General features: G+C 38.1%; 1 protein-coding gene across 1 annotated transcript in view; it reads right to left on the bottom strand.

The window, feature by feature from the left end:
* Nucleotides 1-3,364: 3,364 nt before the first annotated feature.
* The window catches only part of zgc:172282 (leucine-rich repeat and fibronectin type III domain-containing protein 1-like protein), a 53,286-nt gene continuing 39,419 nt past the window's right edge, over nucleotides 3,365-17,231 (bottom strand). The window contains exon 7 of the mRNA XM_062419218.1: nucleotides 3,365-4,073. Within this exon, the coding sequence (XP_062275202.1) occupies nucleotides 3,365-4,073 (709 nt within the window). The remainder of the gene's footprint in view (nucleotides 4,074-17,231) is intronic.

The following is a 17,231-nucleotide window of genomic DNA, read 5'->3' on the forward strand; positions in this document are numbered from 1 at the left end:
AACTACGCTACAGAGTAGAACTCAAGGAAGTTCCTTATCACAGTTCAACTTCTTGCCTGTTACAGTCCTAATGAGCCCTCCTGTTCTTTGTAACTCCAATTTGGCCATTAACCTCTTGGAACAGTTCCTGAACTACATCTACACAAACTTCCCCCTAATATGGCTTCAAAAGTGAAAAAACCCCTAGATAACATATTTCAGTATGACGTCTATTCCAATTAATATCCAGTGTATTATATGTTAGATAACATAGCACTTGATACAATCAAAAATATTTGCAACTCTTATAAATACAATAATTAGAGACTGTGATGTGGGCAATGTCCAGCACATATAATTGTGTTATAAGTGTCACTATTGATCCAGCAGAGCTGACGAAGGTGAAAATCTTCCCTGAATTTGTTAGCGAAACTGCAGCACTCTGCACAGATCTCTCATCTCCTCCCTGCTATCCATGTTAGGCTCAATGACACCTCATTTCAACCCATTCACAGGGGCCAAGTGAATGACACAGCAGCACCTGATAAAGTATTTCGACTCAGCTGTTTAAGCCACTCACATGAAATGGTGCCTCCATTTATTCGCTCTAATTTCCTGAGTGGATTAGTGTTAAAGGGGAAGTACACTGGAAAATTCTCATGCTCTTGTGGATTCCTATAATTATAGCACTATTGAGAATTTTAAGCAGTCTTTTTGAGCAAAAGTCTAGTTCAAGAGAACCGGGCCCTAATTATAAAAGCAGGTTTTATCTAAAAGCCTTTGCTGGTAATTGCTGAGGTGCATAAAAGCAATTTTCCCTTAGTATCTCGCATGTTAAAGGAAAGATCATAATAATTTAATTATGCATCATTATTATTTTAATGTGATGCTATTTTCTCTTCTTTGAATTATACTGTGAATCCAAAATGACAAGAATATATCACAGTTGTAGGAAAGAGAAAGTGCCTCCTTTTCTCTCTTTTCCTCTCTGGTTCTTGCTAGTGCCTTCATGCCAACTGTTCAAGCTTTCTGACAGCTATTTGTTGTCAGTAAGCCAGTAGTCACTACTGTTAAAAAACTAAAAATACTTTATTCAGGCTGGCGCCACAGGTTGATCCACATGGAGACAAGAGAGTCAAAAGATCAAGAGACAGTGAATGGAGGCCTTAAGCTCAAGTTGTAATAATAGTTCTGAAGCTGAAAATTAACCAATTTCAGTGCAGCTAATTAGGTTGTGACTGTGCTCAACTTTTGGATGTCATATACGCTCTTGAACACATTCAGAAATGAGTTTGTGATAACAGCACTGATGTGGGATTTCTAATCAGAGAGACACATTTTCATCACGAATCTCAGCTTCACTTCACAAGGCCAAACTGAAAGAAGGCAGCCTTCTTTTAGCGTGGGCTTCACAATTTCCACATACTTTTTGTGCATTTGTTTTATCATACACACATCATAACCCCTGATGTTTTCCCTGCTTTCTTTCTTTCTTTTTTACTTTCTTCTTCATCTGGTCTGTATAATTAAACATTTCAAAGAGTTCTGTATAAATAAACTTTATTTTCTGCTCATAGCTGTTGCTTACAGCCATTACTAGCTGTATGCCCTAGTAAGCGTTTTACTGGGTTTGGTTTTGATTTCTCCCTTTCCATCACAGTCTTATCTTCTTACAGTTTCTTATTCCACAGTGTACTTTAAACTTGAGATTGCATCAGTTATCTATTGCATTATATATAGTATATTCTTTATTTTTTATATTATCTAGGAATATTCAATTGTGTGTATATTTTGGACTGTTATGCACCAAAACACCAAAGCAAATTCCTTCTATGTGCAAACCTACTTGGGTAATTCTGATATTCAGTCTCAGTTATATGTGTCTGCTGGATTCTGCTTTGTTACTCCTGGAGGGGTTCAATTAGACTCCAGCTGAACCTAAAGCAAGTTGCTTGGATTTGTATAGAGGGCACCCTTGGGGGAACACTCTGAACTGTAAATCTATACAGCTGTATGAACATTCATACATAAAAGTTTAACTTTATGAAGACAGTGTATCTGCTTGAATATAATCATATTTATAACCAAAGCCAATTAGTAAAGCTTGTTGCTTTTATAAGCTATCTAGAGACTTTTCAGGGCCTTTTACTCTGTCTGTCTATTGTTTGTTCTACCAAGGAAGATACTTGGATGTGAGAAATAAAAATAAATGTTCTTTTTAAGGACAAATTAACATCCTCCGTCACTTCCTCAAAACATGGGACATTGGAACTTTTAATAAATGGTCTTGGATTTCTTCCAAATTGATATGGAATGTCATCCAACCTTCAAAGGCCTCTTCTTTGTAAAGAGTAAACTTTCTTTTTTCACTCGCAAGCTCTGGAGTTGTGTCATTCTTGATAAGGCCATTTTGTGGTAATTTTACGGGGCTGTGACCATTGCCGCGTGTCTCCATAGCAGGAACCGCCCCTGAAGCGGGATGTGATGTCAACAGAAAGTGTCAAGATACAATGGCTGAGAGGACAGAGTAAGATGACATTCCCGTAAAGTTCCCGCTTTCTAAATTTTACCCGGAACTTCCTTAATGGGAATGGGACTATTGGCAAACAAGCCTTCTCAGAGTGCTTAAAGTCTAATAGTTTGTCACACTGCAATGGATGAGGCACAAGGAACGGTAACATGCATGTTAGCTATAGTGTGAAATCCGTTTTTCCTCTAGCATCAACCCACATAGGTTTCTTTTTTACCACTGACACGACTAACTATGTAGTGGTAGATGCCAGCACTTTACAAAGAGGTCACAGAATCACGCACATCTCAATTGGGAAATGAAAAAAAAAAAGTGGTTTCTGAAACTATCTGGTGGCTTTGAAGCCTTTGAGTAGCATGTGCTATCCTCTGTTGTTCAGAAATTAAGCCTTGGAGTTGAAAAGAACAGCAAGAACAGCTTGGAGGATGTAATTTTCTGTAGCTACACTGCTAGGAGGGTAATTCAAGATTCATGTGCAGTGTGAGAAGCTACAGTATGATCTGACTTGACAATAATCATAGAACTGAGAGTATACTAAAACTTAGATGCTACTGCTACTGCAGTTGAACATGTGTTTTGCCCTCTATCGCTATTACTAGCCTTCCAGTCCACAAGGATTGCATCTTTCTTATTCATTCTCTCTTTCACACTCACTCAGTTTCTCACTGTTCCACTCTCCATTATTATCTCGCTCAATTTCACACCCTCAAATCCACATTGTCTTTTTCTCATCATCCATCTCTATCTGTTCAACTGTATTGTTTGTTCTTACTTATTTGTCTCTGCACTCTTTCTTTATCATCTTATTTCTTTTTTTGTCTTTCTTTCCACCTCTCTGAAATGGCTCTTCATTGCTCAGCTGCCTGTCCTCTCTATAGTATGACTATCTCTTCCTATCTCTGTCTCTTTACTACCTGCAAATTCCTTGGGAGAGGTGGGTTCTTTGGCGACAGATGATGGTCTGCTTTTCATTTCAATGGCGACCCTGGAGGAGAAGCGGGTCTTGGTGGGCGATAGCAATTCCTCATTGGCCAAGGAGTCAGTCCTTGTCATTACGCTCCGTCCACTGCTCTCCTCCTCAACCAATGCCACAGTGTCTCTCAGGGGGTTGCTAGGCGACATAGCCCTGGAAGGCCTCAGTGCTTGGTCATCCTGACTGTCAGTCATTTTTGAGGCAGAACGAGGTAGAACTTGGACCTGTCCACCTCCTCCTTGCCCATTGCTCTGCGGTCTTGGCGCAGCTGCAGAAATGCCTGCTTTTCCATGGCCTGCCCCTTGGTAGCTGTAAACCTTGTATCTTATCATTAAGATGATGATGAAAACCAGCACAGAAGCCACGATAATCCCACCTATGATGATTATCATAGTGCCGCCCAGGAAGTGGCTGTGTAGCGCCTGACACTGGCTGAACTCTGTGTCTGTGGTGAATGACAGACAACCTAGAGGACGCGTTGCAGTCAGGGATGTGATGACATCATCAAACACGGCCAGGACACAGAGATCATAGTTACGCCCAGCGGCAAGATCACGGACCAGGAAGTCATTGCTGCTGGATGGAATCATCCTATAAAAGCAAAGGGAAAGGGAAAAAAGACATCAGTGCCAGTCAGAGTAATAACTTGAAGCCAACTAATATATATTGAGTAGAGAAAAGATAAAGAGTTAGGTGAGAACACACATATTTTCTCTCTTGTCTGGGCATTTACCATGTACAGCAAGGACTGAATGTGCTTAGTTTCAGATAAAAACTGGACGCAGGGGAAACAACAATCTGCCAGCACATCTAAAGCCCACTAATTAACACATATCCCACTTATTAATCTATACACAAACAGAAATGTACAGGGAGTAACTGTACATGCTGGATCTATATCTTGGCAACCAGTGGCCGGGTGTAGTGACATCATGGAGTCTCTTCTGGTTGCCTGGCCATCCCCTTAGAGACAAAATTACACTGTGAAATAGTTTAGGCACATAACTTCCAGTAAGACCATAACTGGTCGGTTTTGTTAGTATGTGGATTAAACAAAAATATATTATGTGCTAATTAGGGAGCTTTAGAAGTGCCATACACATTAGCTGTTTCCACCTGTCTCCAGTTTTTATATGTTGTGAAAATCACCAAATGGCTATTAACTCCATACTCAAAGCACAAATATGACAGTTGTAACAAACTCTTTAAAAGAAAGAAAATAAGTATATTTCCCAAAAAGTGGGATGTTTCCTTACATACCATACATACACACAAATGTGCAGACACCACAAAATGTACAGCAAATGTCAGTTACCAAAGTTACATGGTTAGTTAAATGTTAAGGTATTGTATTTTTTAACCATTTGATCAGCTACATCAATCCAGCACTTTACTGAAGAGTCAGACAGTATAGGTTACATTTTACTGTATTGTGCATGTTCTGAAAATCTGTGTGAGCTTCTCTTCTTTTACCCTCCCACTCACTTCATTTCTTTTGAGGTGCTGTATTAAGTTTTTTGAAAATACAGTAATGTTATTATGCTGTTTGCTATCATCTCATTGTCAGTTGTTGGCAGCAAATTGTGTCAAATAATCCTCTCAATGACATTTTACTCTCATCAGTTTGTATAGAAGCCAGGTTGGTTAACCACTGACATAGAATCAGAAAGGAGAATATCTGTCTTTCCAACTCGGTCCATTAACCACTACACTGTACCAATCAAATGAGAAACATACGAGAAGAGGCATATAACAACAAATTGGTCCCCAAAATGACTATGATTACATCTGCTTGTATAGCATCCCTGTATTCTGTTGTGTGCTATTATATAAAAGCTCCAGCAATGACACATGTGCTATCATTATATATTTCCATGTGGTGCTGCCTGTAGCACAACAGCCACTTCATCGTCTTTATTTCCCCACAGAGGTAGAATTCATAAGCCTATGATCTGACAAACACTCAAGAAAGATCCATCCCCCACAGCTGCAGAAGTCACCATTCTCTGATTAAACACTTTCCTGATTATTCCAATTGTCACCTTCTATCTTGGTTTTTAAAAAGCTACATCCTGTGTCTGTAGTTTGTCCTTGCCACAACTTTCCTGGGGAAAATTCAGAAAGAAAATCACCCATGTAAACAAGCACATTGCTTTTTTTTCTATGCTTACTTTAGTTTTACTTTCTCCTTGTCTCTCTGCTTTCTCTAGGGGTCGATAGTGTAACTAGAGAAACTGTCAAACGCTCATATGTCATGCATTTTATCTAAATCATATTTCCCTTCTACTTCATTCAGCTTTTCCCCTGTGTGTAAGTCTTTCTACACCAGTTTCTATATAGGCCTGCCTTTGCCCATCCCTCCACCATAAATATATTTCCACCTCTTCATGGAGACAGACCGCCTAACATGTGTGTGTGTGTGTGTGTGTGTGTGTGTGTGTATGTGTGTGTGTGTGAAAATCAGTGGGCAGCTGGGTGCTGGCTGGCCGAGTATCAGTGCCAAGCTCATCGATGACATTGAACCTCCACCAGGAAGTATATCTTGGCAGATAGCTCTGTGTATTTTTCTGTGTGTTTGTTTGTATGTGCGTGACCTTGTGGTTTTTCTGATGTGATGTGAGTTCTTACTTAGGAATCAAACCAGGTAACAACATGATTTGAGAGCAGAGCTGGATCAGGCTTCCCATAAGCAATTTTAAAAGGGGTACTAAAAAATACAATATAAAAGCAATGAAGAGAAAACAGTACCCCTGTCCACCTTATTACAGTAAACTTAAAAACAACTACAGACAGAAAGGTCTGTTGCATTTATTTTAAATAATAAAACCACAGTAATCTGTTTATTTTCTTATCTTTGCAAACTAAATCATCGCTTATTAAGGATGAAGGTTCAGGGAAGTCATTTGGAGACTTGTGCCTGCAGTGTCATTCACTGAACTCAACAAAGCACACATGGGCCTCTAATCTAATATACACAGTCTGAGACCCTGCTTTCCATTGATACAGGTAACTTGCTGCCTAAACTTACAACACGTTTCTCTTTTGTTTATTAAAACATGAGCTGTGATTCTCATGAGTCATTGCGAGGTGTATAAAAGTATATTTAGGAGCAAAATAATCAAACTCAAACGCATTAGTCGAGTCAAGTTAGCAAGTCGTGACTGATTATAATTAAATTGTCATGGAGACAGAGGAAACATGTTTCAATACTTGTGACTATATTGCCTCCATTGTGACCTGTGTGCCAGTTTTCACAGTATTTGTGTTTAGCATTTAATGTCCCTATATCATATAATGTGTTACTTATATTTGCGCTTCATTATGTGCATTCAGATTTTGACACTTGGATGCTGTTTTCACATTCATCTGCTCAAGGGAGAAAGTTTCTCTGTGTTCATCAAAAATCTGAGATCAAAACATCACAACAATTTCAGAGCCAATACTGGTCCAGCATGCAATATTTAGTTTTTATTTTCTGTCTATATATATATAGCAAGTCTTTATTGTCATTGTACAAAGCACAACGAAATTGAGATGCCGTCTTTAAAGTGCAGAAACAAAAATAAATAAATAATTGCTGTTATTTAATGCAGTTTAGTGCATTTATGGCTTTAGCGTAAAAGCTGTTTTGTAATCTATTTGTGCGTACTCTCAATGTCCTGTCTATAGATGTTATTCGAGACGAGTAATACACACAAAAACAGCCAAAAAAAGCACCGAAAAGGGGAGCTCCAATTTGTAAACTTGAATACTCCTCATCTTCAAAGATTCTGGATTTTTCGATAATGAAGAATGATTTTTAAGGAAGTAAGTGAACACTTTTGAGGAAAAACCATACCACACATACATTATTAGTCAAAGCAATTTGTAATTTAAAAATAAGAATTAAAAAACAATTGTCAAAGAGTAATTTTAAATATCTTCAACCATGTTGGGAGGGCATCCTTAAGTTTAAAGCGATTAATATTATTTTTATTCCAAATTGCATGATGTCGATTGGCATAATTTCTGGCTGCTATTCATTTGAAATAAACTAAGCCCGAAATAAAGGGATACACTGTCATCAGTCTGGATAGGTGAGAATATGACAGGCATGATGAGGAGTTATTAAGCCCACCTATGACAACAGAGAGAAACTAATGAAAGAGCCACTGTATGTAATGCACTATATTCCGAGCCAGCCATTGACATCTTCCACTATGTTGTGATTTGCTGTCATTAGGTTTCATTTCAGTGAGCTTCCTGTCATGTTGATTTAATTTTTTTTATTCTGTTTCATAATGACTAGGTTATGCTGAACAAAATATGACAAGTACATCCTTTGTGGGCAAACATACACACACAAAAGGACATTTCTGTGTGACTTTAGACGATTTGAGGGGAGGATGCTTGACTCAATATGCAATCAATCGAAAGTGCAATAGTATGCAATGGAAGTGAATAAAATACAGACCATAAGAGAATCTGAGTAAAGCCAAAGCTAGTGAGATGTAATAAGTGCTCGTGGTGAGGGACTCTTTCTGTTCATTTGCACTTAACAGAGCGATTCACAAAACTAATATTCTTAATCAAAATTCATCCTTAGTTTTAATGCACCTCATCTATTCGCAGGAGTCTTGACTGTTGGCATGAGTCTGTACTCCACACACCAGTGGACTTGGTCAGGACCAGTGCAGTTGCCGGGTCATAAATATCAATTCTGTTATCACTGACATTAATTAGATCAATGTTATCCAACTAGATTGGGTGTGACTGAATCTGCAAACTCCTCACACGACCCAGATAATCTTTGCCAAGCATCCACGTCTTCAACCTTGCTCTCCCAGGGAATCAAACCAGGAAAACTCCACAACCCCCGAGAAGTGAGTGAGTGGGACAGGATGGATGAAATTCCAGGAAGGGATGTAATTAAAACATACAATATCACCACCATATTCCTTGTTAAACTCAAAAGAGAATAGCATATTCCCATATAGTACAGCACTTGTGTACATGTATTTTTCCTGTTTTTCTGCAGATGCTTTTCTCTCTTATTTCCCCTAGAATTACTTCAAAGAGGGTCAGTTACAGAACATCCCTTGAGCAACAAAGGATTAATTGTTTTCCTTAAGTACACTTCAAGAGGGTGAATGTTTGCTGACACAGCACACTAAACCTGGGCCTGTTATTTGAGAGGCAGGTTCATTATTCACCACCTTGCACTGATGCCAGCTGTACAAAAAATGATGGCAGTAACTTCAATTATAACTAATGAAATCAGCATATGGCATTTAATTTGCTGATTGGCCGGCATCTGTTTGTGTTTTGCACACACACAGTTATACAGATGTGTCAGGATTGCTGCGGCAGTTCTAACCGATCAATAATTAACTGTGGCTTGGAGTTTTGGGTCTTGTGTAAGTGTGTCAAGACTTTAAAAAGGACAAGGACTGCTGGGCCATGCAGAAATACTTCAGCAAGCCCATTTGACGCTGCAATCATATTGGGTGGTTAATGGGTTCAACCATGGACAAACACCCTCACACACACTCAGGGAGAGTTAAACAGCTTATTGGATTCCTTTCCTCCAGAATTCAAATCAGCACAGACACACAGAGCTACCCAGCAAAACTAATGGTTTGTACAACGCTGCTGCTTCCTCACGCACCAACAAACAGATCAACAGTCAGTTATGTTTTGTCACTCCTCAGTTTATCCTCACACCCACAGGCACACATGCTAACATGCAGGATGGTGTGCCCACACACTGCTAAAAAGACTATAAAACTCATTCAAATACACAAACCGATAATCAATTTCACTGTTTGAATTGAACAGATTATCGCACACCATGTGATCTGGCTGTGTGTACAATTGCACCAAAATACAGCAGGCATGACAATAGTCTGATTAATGTGTTTAAATGATTGTATAAGCTGACAACTCCTCAGAATAATCCCTTTTTTCCCAATGTATATTTTAACATAAGTAAGTCTGTGATCACTAGCAGGAGCTTTGCACAACATTGGGCTTCATGCCTGAATGCTTTCTTATTTTTCTATCATATTTGTTCTTGCACAAAGCAATAATAGGAAAATAAGAAAATCCCACATGGGATTCAACAAACTCCCTTAACTGCCTGAACTTGTCCTAAATCTCTTGTTTCAGTCTCATGAATTCCGCCTGTTCAAGAGGTTTGTCTGAATGTTTGTGAAGTATGATAATTAGTATTATCCATGCCCCCAAAAATGTCATATAAGGCTCCATCATCTAATCAGTTTGTGGACAAGTTTCATAAACAAAAATTTGATTACAATCATGTAACAAATTCAGGGGTGACAGTAGGACACCTAAAGCTGTTAGAAAATATGAGTCCAGCTAAAATGTCATCAGAGCAGCTCTGCATTGTTACAGAAATAACAAAGGAATGCATGGACATGAAGTCAGATGCTGAAAAAGTATTTCTAAAGCAAAGTTCTCCGCAGTGGGAGGCAGTCATGTGACAGAATGGAATATTATATGTTATACTATCAACTACTGGACAGAGACCTGCAGAGAGACACAGAGGCAGCTTCCATAGTGAGAGACATTTCCTGGAAACTGCTGCTATGTCACGATATGCTAACAAAAATAATAAAGTCTAAACAATATTTCAGTAAATTAGCAGCCATGATGATAAAATGGCAAACAGAATATTCATTTTGCAATAGGTTTGTTTTAATTATAAATTCAATTGTTATCAATGTATATTTAATATCATATTTAAACTTTAATTCAGATAAGGACATTATCATTGTGAGTAAAACACTTGTTTCTCTCCTGTGAAGAAAGATTCATGAATCCCACAAATGTTCTTAAATCACTTGTATGCACTGTTTAAGCACAGATGTGTGCATTATACACTGTTTGTGAATTAGGCCTATTGTTTTCTTGTGAAGATCGCAGTAACACCAAACCAAGACAGTGCCTTGTAGCAGAAGAGATTACTCCTCATTGCTGCGGTAAAAGTTAAAAGAACTTGAACTTGTTGCAGATCTTTCCAAAGCATACCCAGTCCCATTATACTGACTAATATGCTGAACAATATTTAGTTATTTAAGTTTTTGTCACCACCAGGTTTTACAGAAACAATTATGGCTTTAAAACTGCACATCGTATTTATAAAAATTGACTTTATACATACTATAATACACAGTTCATATGACAAAGAATATCTCATATATATAATTTACAAGTCATTTGTCATTAAATAAAGTCAGTGAGAAACCACAATGCAGAGTGTATGCACTGTGTTTGAATATCCATTGAAGTACAACAGATAAGGGCAGACAAATATTATTGTAAGAGCATTGCAACACTGTATGACATATCCACTGCACATGGCACTGTAATTACAAATACACACAATGGATGAGGCATGTAAAATTACACTAAACACATACTGCTTTTAAGTGATTAGAGGGTCCACATGGAAAATGCAACTGTCCTGTTGCCTTGGGATAGCTATAGGAATTCAATAAAATGAAAAGGAAAACCTGCTTCAGATCTTGGCAAACATAAACCCTTAAAATAGTTTGGTACACTCTGCAGCTCTTTTCTACCTCCACATAACATGATGAGCTGGACATGACCTTTTCACAGTTCAATACATTCATTGTTAGTGTATAACAATCAAAACAGCTGTTTCAAACAATTTGATTTAAAAAAAAAAGTGATTGTGCTTGCTATTGGACGAAAACTCAACTGGGTATGTTTACATTGTTATACATTAATTGTGAATTGGTTGTTGAGTATTGTGAATAGGTCTATAAAGACATTACAGTAAGCTACCATTACTATATTCTAATAAATTGTATTTCCAAATTTGAACATTTGAAAGTCTGGTCACCTGTAAGTATTATTCTCAGCTCCCTCTATTATTCCTAATTTTCATTTTAACACTACTTCTAACACAACTACCTCCACAGGCTTACAATTACTTTCAAACTTTCAAAAGTTGTCTTGTCTCGCTGCACAGTATACTCTTTGGCCTCTGCCGTTAAGTAATGGCTAATACAAACTGCCCCCTGATCTCAACGTACTATTTTTTAACCTGCAGTGATAGCCCAATGAGATTTCACAGTGACCAATGGGAACTAAGGAATGAGACATGCCCCCCCCCCCCCCCCCCCCCTGTGCTGTGACAGAGGGCATCTGTCACAGCACATGAACCACTATGAATACAGAATAGCCCATGGTAATGCTGCCATCTCTGCATGTATATATATTTTTTTTCAGGTGTTATCCTGTTCAAAGAAAATTGGCGAGCGTCATTCTCCTGTCAGTGTGTTTTGTAACCATCAGGCCTATTTTCTATTGCATTGCTACATTTTAACATATCATTTATATTGACATGTTGCCAACCCTGCCTTCATCAGCTTTCCTTTCTTGGCTTTTCATCTCTAACTGCTTTCAACACCACTGCAATCGAAGACTAGTAATTACTGTAGTGTGCTGTCATTTCCCCAGGTTATTCCTAGCTTCTATGCCGCAAAGCACAACTTACTACACAATTCACCATCTAACAGCTGGATGACTACAATTGAAAACCCCACAGAGAATAGAAGAGCATTTGCATACTTTAAAAAAAAACTTAAGACGATAGATAGATGGATAGATAGATAGATAGATAGATAGATAGATAGATAGATAGATAGATAGATAGATAGATAGATAGATAGATAGATAGATAGATAGATAGATAGATAGATAGATAGATAGATAGATAGATAGATAGATAGATAGATAGATAGATAGATAGATAGATAGTAATTCATAAACATAGCAGACATACATACACTCTGTAGAGCAGTGGTGTAGTCACTCTGAGGCAGACGAAAGCCTCAGTGTGGTCACAAATGACATTAGTAGGTGCTAACAGACCTGTTATCAGGAGCTCTACTTTGTTAGTATGTCATTATTATGTTGTCCCAAGCCAGAACAGTGACAGGTTTGTCAGAGGCACTTGTTACAACGGTGGACTGACGAGGGCCGCTGCACTGCTGAGCCTATATGCGCATGTCTTTCAGTGAGAGTGCCCAGACGTTTGACATTTCTACGCCCACAGCGGATATGTATACTCACAGGCACATCTGTGTCTGTGCATGAGCCTGACATTTTCATGCTGTCTGCATTCAGTTATGTTCACTGACAGGAGGACGTTTTGTTTGCAAATACTGTCCATCAATCAGCCGTTGGGCACTTAAAATGCACATGCATGCACACACACACACACATGCAAGATGTCATGAAGTTACATTCCCCACCCTGGGTTTTGACTGTTGATCTAAGCAGAACGTCAAGTGAATATTTATGATAATGTGCCCTGGCTGTTTTTAAATAATTTAATGTACCAATTATTCCTCCAGTGCAGGCACGGCAGAGCAATGGAGGGCAAAGGGTTGACAGTTAAGTCCCTCCAGCGCACAAGCCCTGTCCATCCTGTTAGACGCACTGTAAAAAATGACACAAAAAGTTTCCCTGAAGTAGCTGGACTGATGGGTTGATGGACGGATGTGTGGACCCACATTATACATCAAATCATAAAGTGGGATGTCTCTGATCTAACACAGGCATTGGCCAAAACGTGATATTGTTTATTGAAATAATTCATCATTTTGAAAGTGAACTAGGGACATTTAATAAAATCACTTTCGGAGCTTGTCATTTTTTGCAGGATGGGGTAGCCATTAGGTATTCACAGGACCCAAGGGACAGAATTTGATGTTAAAAGCTTTAATTATTAAAATAAGTGCCACATAATTAATCATTCGGTGAGGACTTCCCCTTTGGGACCTCGTGAGCTGAGGGCCGTGTCCTGTTGCCTTCCCCTTTCATCTTCCTCTGGGGAACTGAGTCAGTATTTTTAAGTTTCCACTGAGTGACTTCTGGATCTGTCAGGTTGTTGTTTTTTTTAACCACTCTCTCTCTCTCTCTCTCTCTCTCTCTCTCTCTCTCTCTCTCTCTCTCTCTCTCTCTCTCTCTCTCTCTCTCTCTCTCTCTCTCTCTCTCTCTCTTTCTCTCTCTCTCTCTCTCTCTCTCGCTCTCTTTCTCTCTCTCTCAACCTGTGCGTGTCATTTTCCTCCCTCCATAGCTCTTGTTCATTCAGCCTTCTTATCTCGATGTTTCCATTTCTTTCAGGCCTTTCCTTCTAATTGATCCCATCATCGTCAATTTCTCTAACTCTGTCTCTATAATATCTATTCATTTGTGTCTCTCGCACACTCAAACACATAATCTGACAGATCAGAGCTGTGAGAAAATCTTGTGAGAACATTTGCTTAAATTATTAGCACTTTTGCAATAGATGTGACTAGTTGTCGAAATCATGTATTCTCCGTATTAGCTGTGATAAAAATCCAGGCACCAGCTAAATAAACTTGGTGTAATACTGATCTAAATATGAAGCCATAGACAGGCATTATGATTTCAATGACAGCATACACAGTGTTATATATTCCAACACTCATGTAGGATAACCACAGACATTTAATATTTGATGACTGATTCACACCATTATGGTGCAAATTAAGTGAGATGAAGATGTGAGAGTTCAGAATTCCAGTTTTTGATTGGCAGATTTGCCACCCTCGACTCTCTTCTTTGACTAAATATATCAAAAACATAATGAAAAGTGCTTTGTTCCATGGTAGTTACATTGTGATGCAACTGTTAAATTGATATGCATTAAACAAGGTTTGTTCATTATGTAACAGAGGAGTAAATGGCTCATTTCAAGTTGTTCCCAAAACAGAAGCATGCAGTGTTAAAACATGCCTCATATTCAACACTAATGCACTAAGTGTGATCCACTTCATTATATGTTGCTGTGCACACACATTATCCAAATGGACCACTTCCAGTGTTTCTGTGTAAGCCATTAGTGTTTGCCATTCATTTAAGTTTACATAATCATTTATTTCTCTTTCAGATGACTATAAATCAAAGTACATTTTATTCACTTTACCAACACATTTATGTCATTAAATATGGAGTCATGTTTATGTGTTACTGTGTAATTTACTACACTGAGATTGCCTTTTCAATATAACTGAATAGGGAGTTTTCACAAACCCACCTGTATTTATTGATTTCAATATTTGTATAACTTATTTCTTCTGTGCTGTGTGGTGTTCTTTAATTTAGTTTCATCTCTCTGATTGTTCCATGTTATTTTTGTTGTATATTATGGTATATTAAAATTGATTTTACTTCCTTACATTACTTATTGTTACTGCTGTACTATACTGCTCAAAACTTCTGAAAACTTCATTAGCTTTCCATATATAAGTTGCCCATACCCAAGTGCTCCCCTTACAGATGGCCAATTTTTACTAAACACACCAAATTGTATTGTAAGAAGGTGATCAGCTAAGGATCATTAAGCAACCTGTTAGGTTGACAGCATAGCTGCTTTTGGATTGGGTGTAATTTAATTCATGTAAATAAGTGTGTGAGTCCATTACCTTTTATCTACACTGCCAGAAATGATTAATGTTGTCATATATAAAAAAAGTAGTTAAGTCCAGCACTTATCAAGTCACAAATTATAGCTGCTTTGCAATTTTTAAATTACAAAACTAAACACAGCCCACAACATTATATTCTGGCCAACAGAACACAGAGAAATGTACTATTATTGTTTCATTCAGCTAATAAACATTAATCCACATGCATGTTCCAAAGAGGACATCGTCACAAATCAAATGCACACACTGAACATTAAAACCATTAAAATTATATCAATACTGTGTGTTACATTGTTGCCTGCTTGAGCTGTTAGCGTAGCTAGCTGAACTAAGCCATCACTATTGCAAGTAAAGGTGATCAAGGTGCTTCCAAAGTATATTCAGGCTATTGTAGGCTATGAACGGCATTGTCATGGCATGTTGACAGTTTGCGAATGTGAAGCAGCAGGAAAGTTATGTGGTTTTTTGTTGTTGTTTTTTTTGTTGTTGTTTGTTATTTTATCATATGGATTTGGGTCATGGCTGCTTTTAAAACAAGGACAGCGTTAACATTTATATGCTTGATGTTAACTGCAGAAGTGTTACTGTCCTGTAAACTTGTAGTTTTGGGTATTTTTTTCAAATCCCAAAAGCACTGGTTAGCTGTTTTGTGTTTTGAGTTACACAGCCAAGCAAGCTATACTTCCTCAGCAAAAGTTTAATGAATGTCTATAGACCGCTACACACACATACGCGCACACACACACACACACACACACACACACACACACACACACACACACACACACACACACACACACACACACACACACACACACACACACACACACACACACACAATTTTTGGCCCCCACACTTCTGAAATTAATCTTGCATCCCTAGTTATAGTTCCTGCTTTCTATATTTTCAGCTGAAAGAAAGAGACTGTACTGTAGAGAGACAGGGATGTAAATGTTTGCTGTCACACTGGTTCTCCACAGCCTGTTCTTAAAATAAAACATAGTAGAATACAATAAGCACCTTATAGCCTTTTGGATGTAATACTGATCTGTTTTTTTAAAAAAGGCCTGTAGCAGTAAGTAGTTTATCATGTTTGAGACTCATTTTCTCTGACAGTGGAGACAAAAAATGAGTTTCAAAGACTCCCCAAAGATGGCTGCATTAAAAAGCTTGCTTCTTGCAGTCGTCTTGTCACTTGGCTCGGCGGGTGGGTGCTAATATTTCAGATTGAGAAAAAAATCAAACATACTTGCAGCAGTGACTGCTGCAGGGGAAAATGTATCTTCGTTTTACATGTGGACAGTCATTGAGGGGGGAGGGAGGGGTTAACAAAACTATGTGACAACTTTATCCACCTTATTCTTCACATCTTTGTTAATTTTCATCTGTTTTAAAGCCTCCTCCTCTTCACTCCTTTTCCATTTCAGTCCTTCTACAATAACTATTTTCCTAACTTCTAATTGGCCTCCCTCTGTTCTTTATCTGACAAATAGCAAGTTAATACTTCTACATGTTTTGCAAGGACATCAATCTCTTAAATGAATGCTCCAGCCTTGATTGCTATTGAGCAAACACAATCTTTACATTGATGTATACTGTACAAGGAGAACAGGCTTTTGCTTTCTTCTTTTTTTTTTTTTGCTGATGTTTTTGAAAAAATCAGTAAGTTGTAAAATCCAGAGTCAAAACCAGAAATGTGATCAAATGTAATTCTGTTCTTAGGCACAAAAGTCCAGTGATGAATGAAACATCTTAAAAGTAATAACAATTTCTATCCCAATTAAGCTGACATAATCCCAGTTCATAGCCATTCTACTTGTATTAAGCAGGACATGTCTTTATGGCAGCAAGACGGCACAAAAAATATGTTATCAAATGATCTGGAACTTATCTGGAAAGAAAAAAAAAACAGACAAAAGAGATGACATGACATTGTTAGCAACCCAGATTGCAGATGGGCTTCAGAGATGCAGGGCAAGATTGAAAACAAAAGAAGTGAAGCCATAATTGAAGATGTTGCATTGATGAGTATGAACTCCAGCTGTCCCTGGACTGACTGAACCTATAGAGTGCAAGCCAATATTCTGCTGGATCAATTATGAAGCGTAGAAAATGATGAAAACCAAATCCAAATTATAGACCCTTACAGTGGAAGAGGCTTGTCTATTTGTTTTGCACTCTGCATGCCCTTTACAAATCAATTTAGCATTTCCTTTGTGTCTTTAAAAGAGGAATATTATTGATTAGGTCAGGGTTGACGGAC

Source organism: Scomber scombrus, chromosome 5 (assembly GCF_963691925.1).
Source record: "Scomber scombrus chromosome 5, fScoSco1.1, whole genome shotgun sequence".
Lineage (NCBI taxonomy): Eukaryota > Metazoa > Chordata > Actinopteri > Scombriformes > Scombridae > Scomber > Scomber scombrus.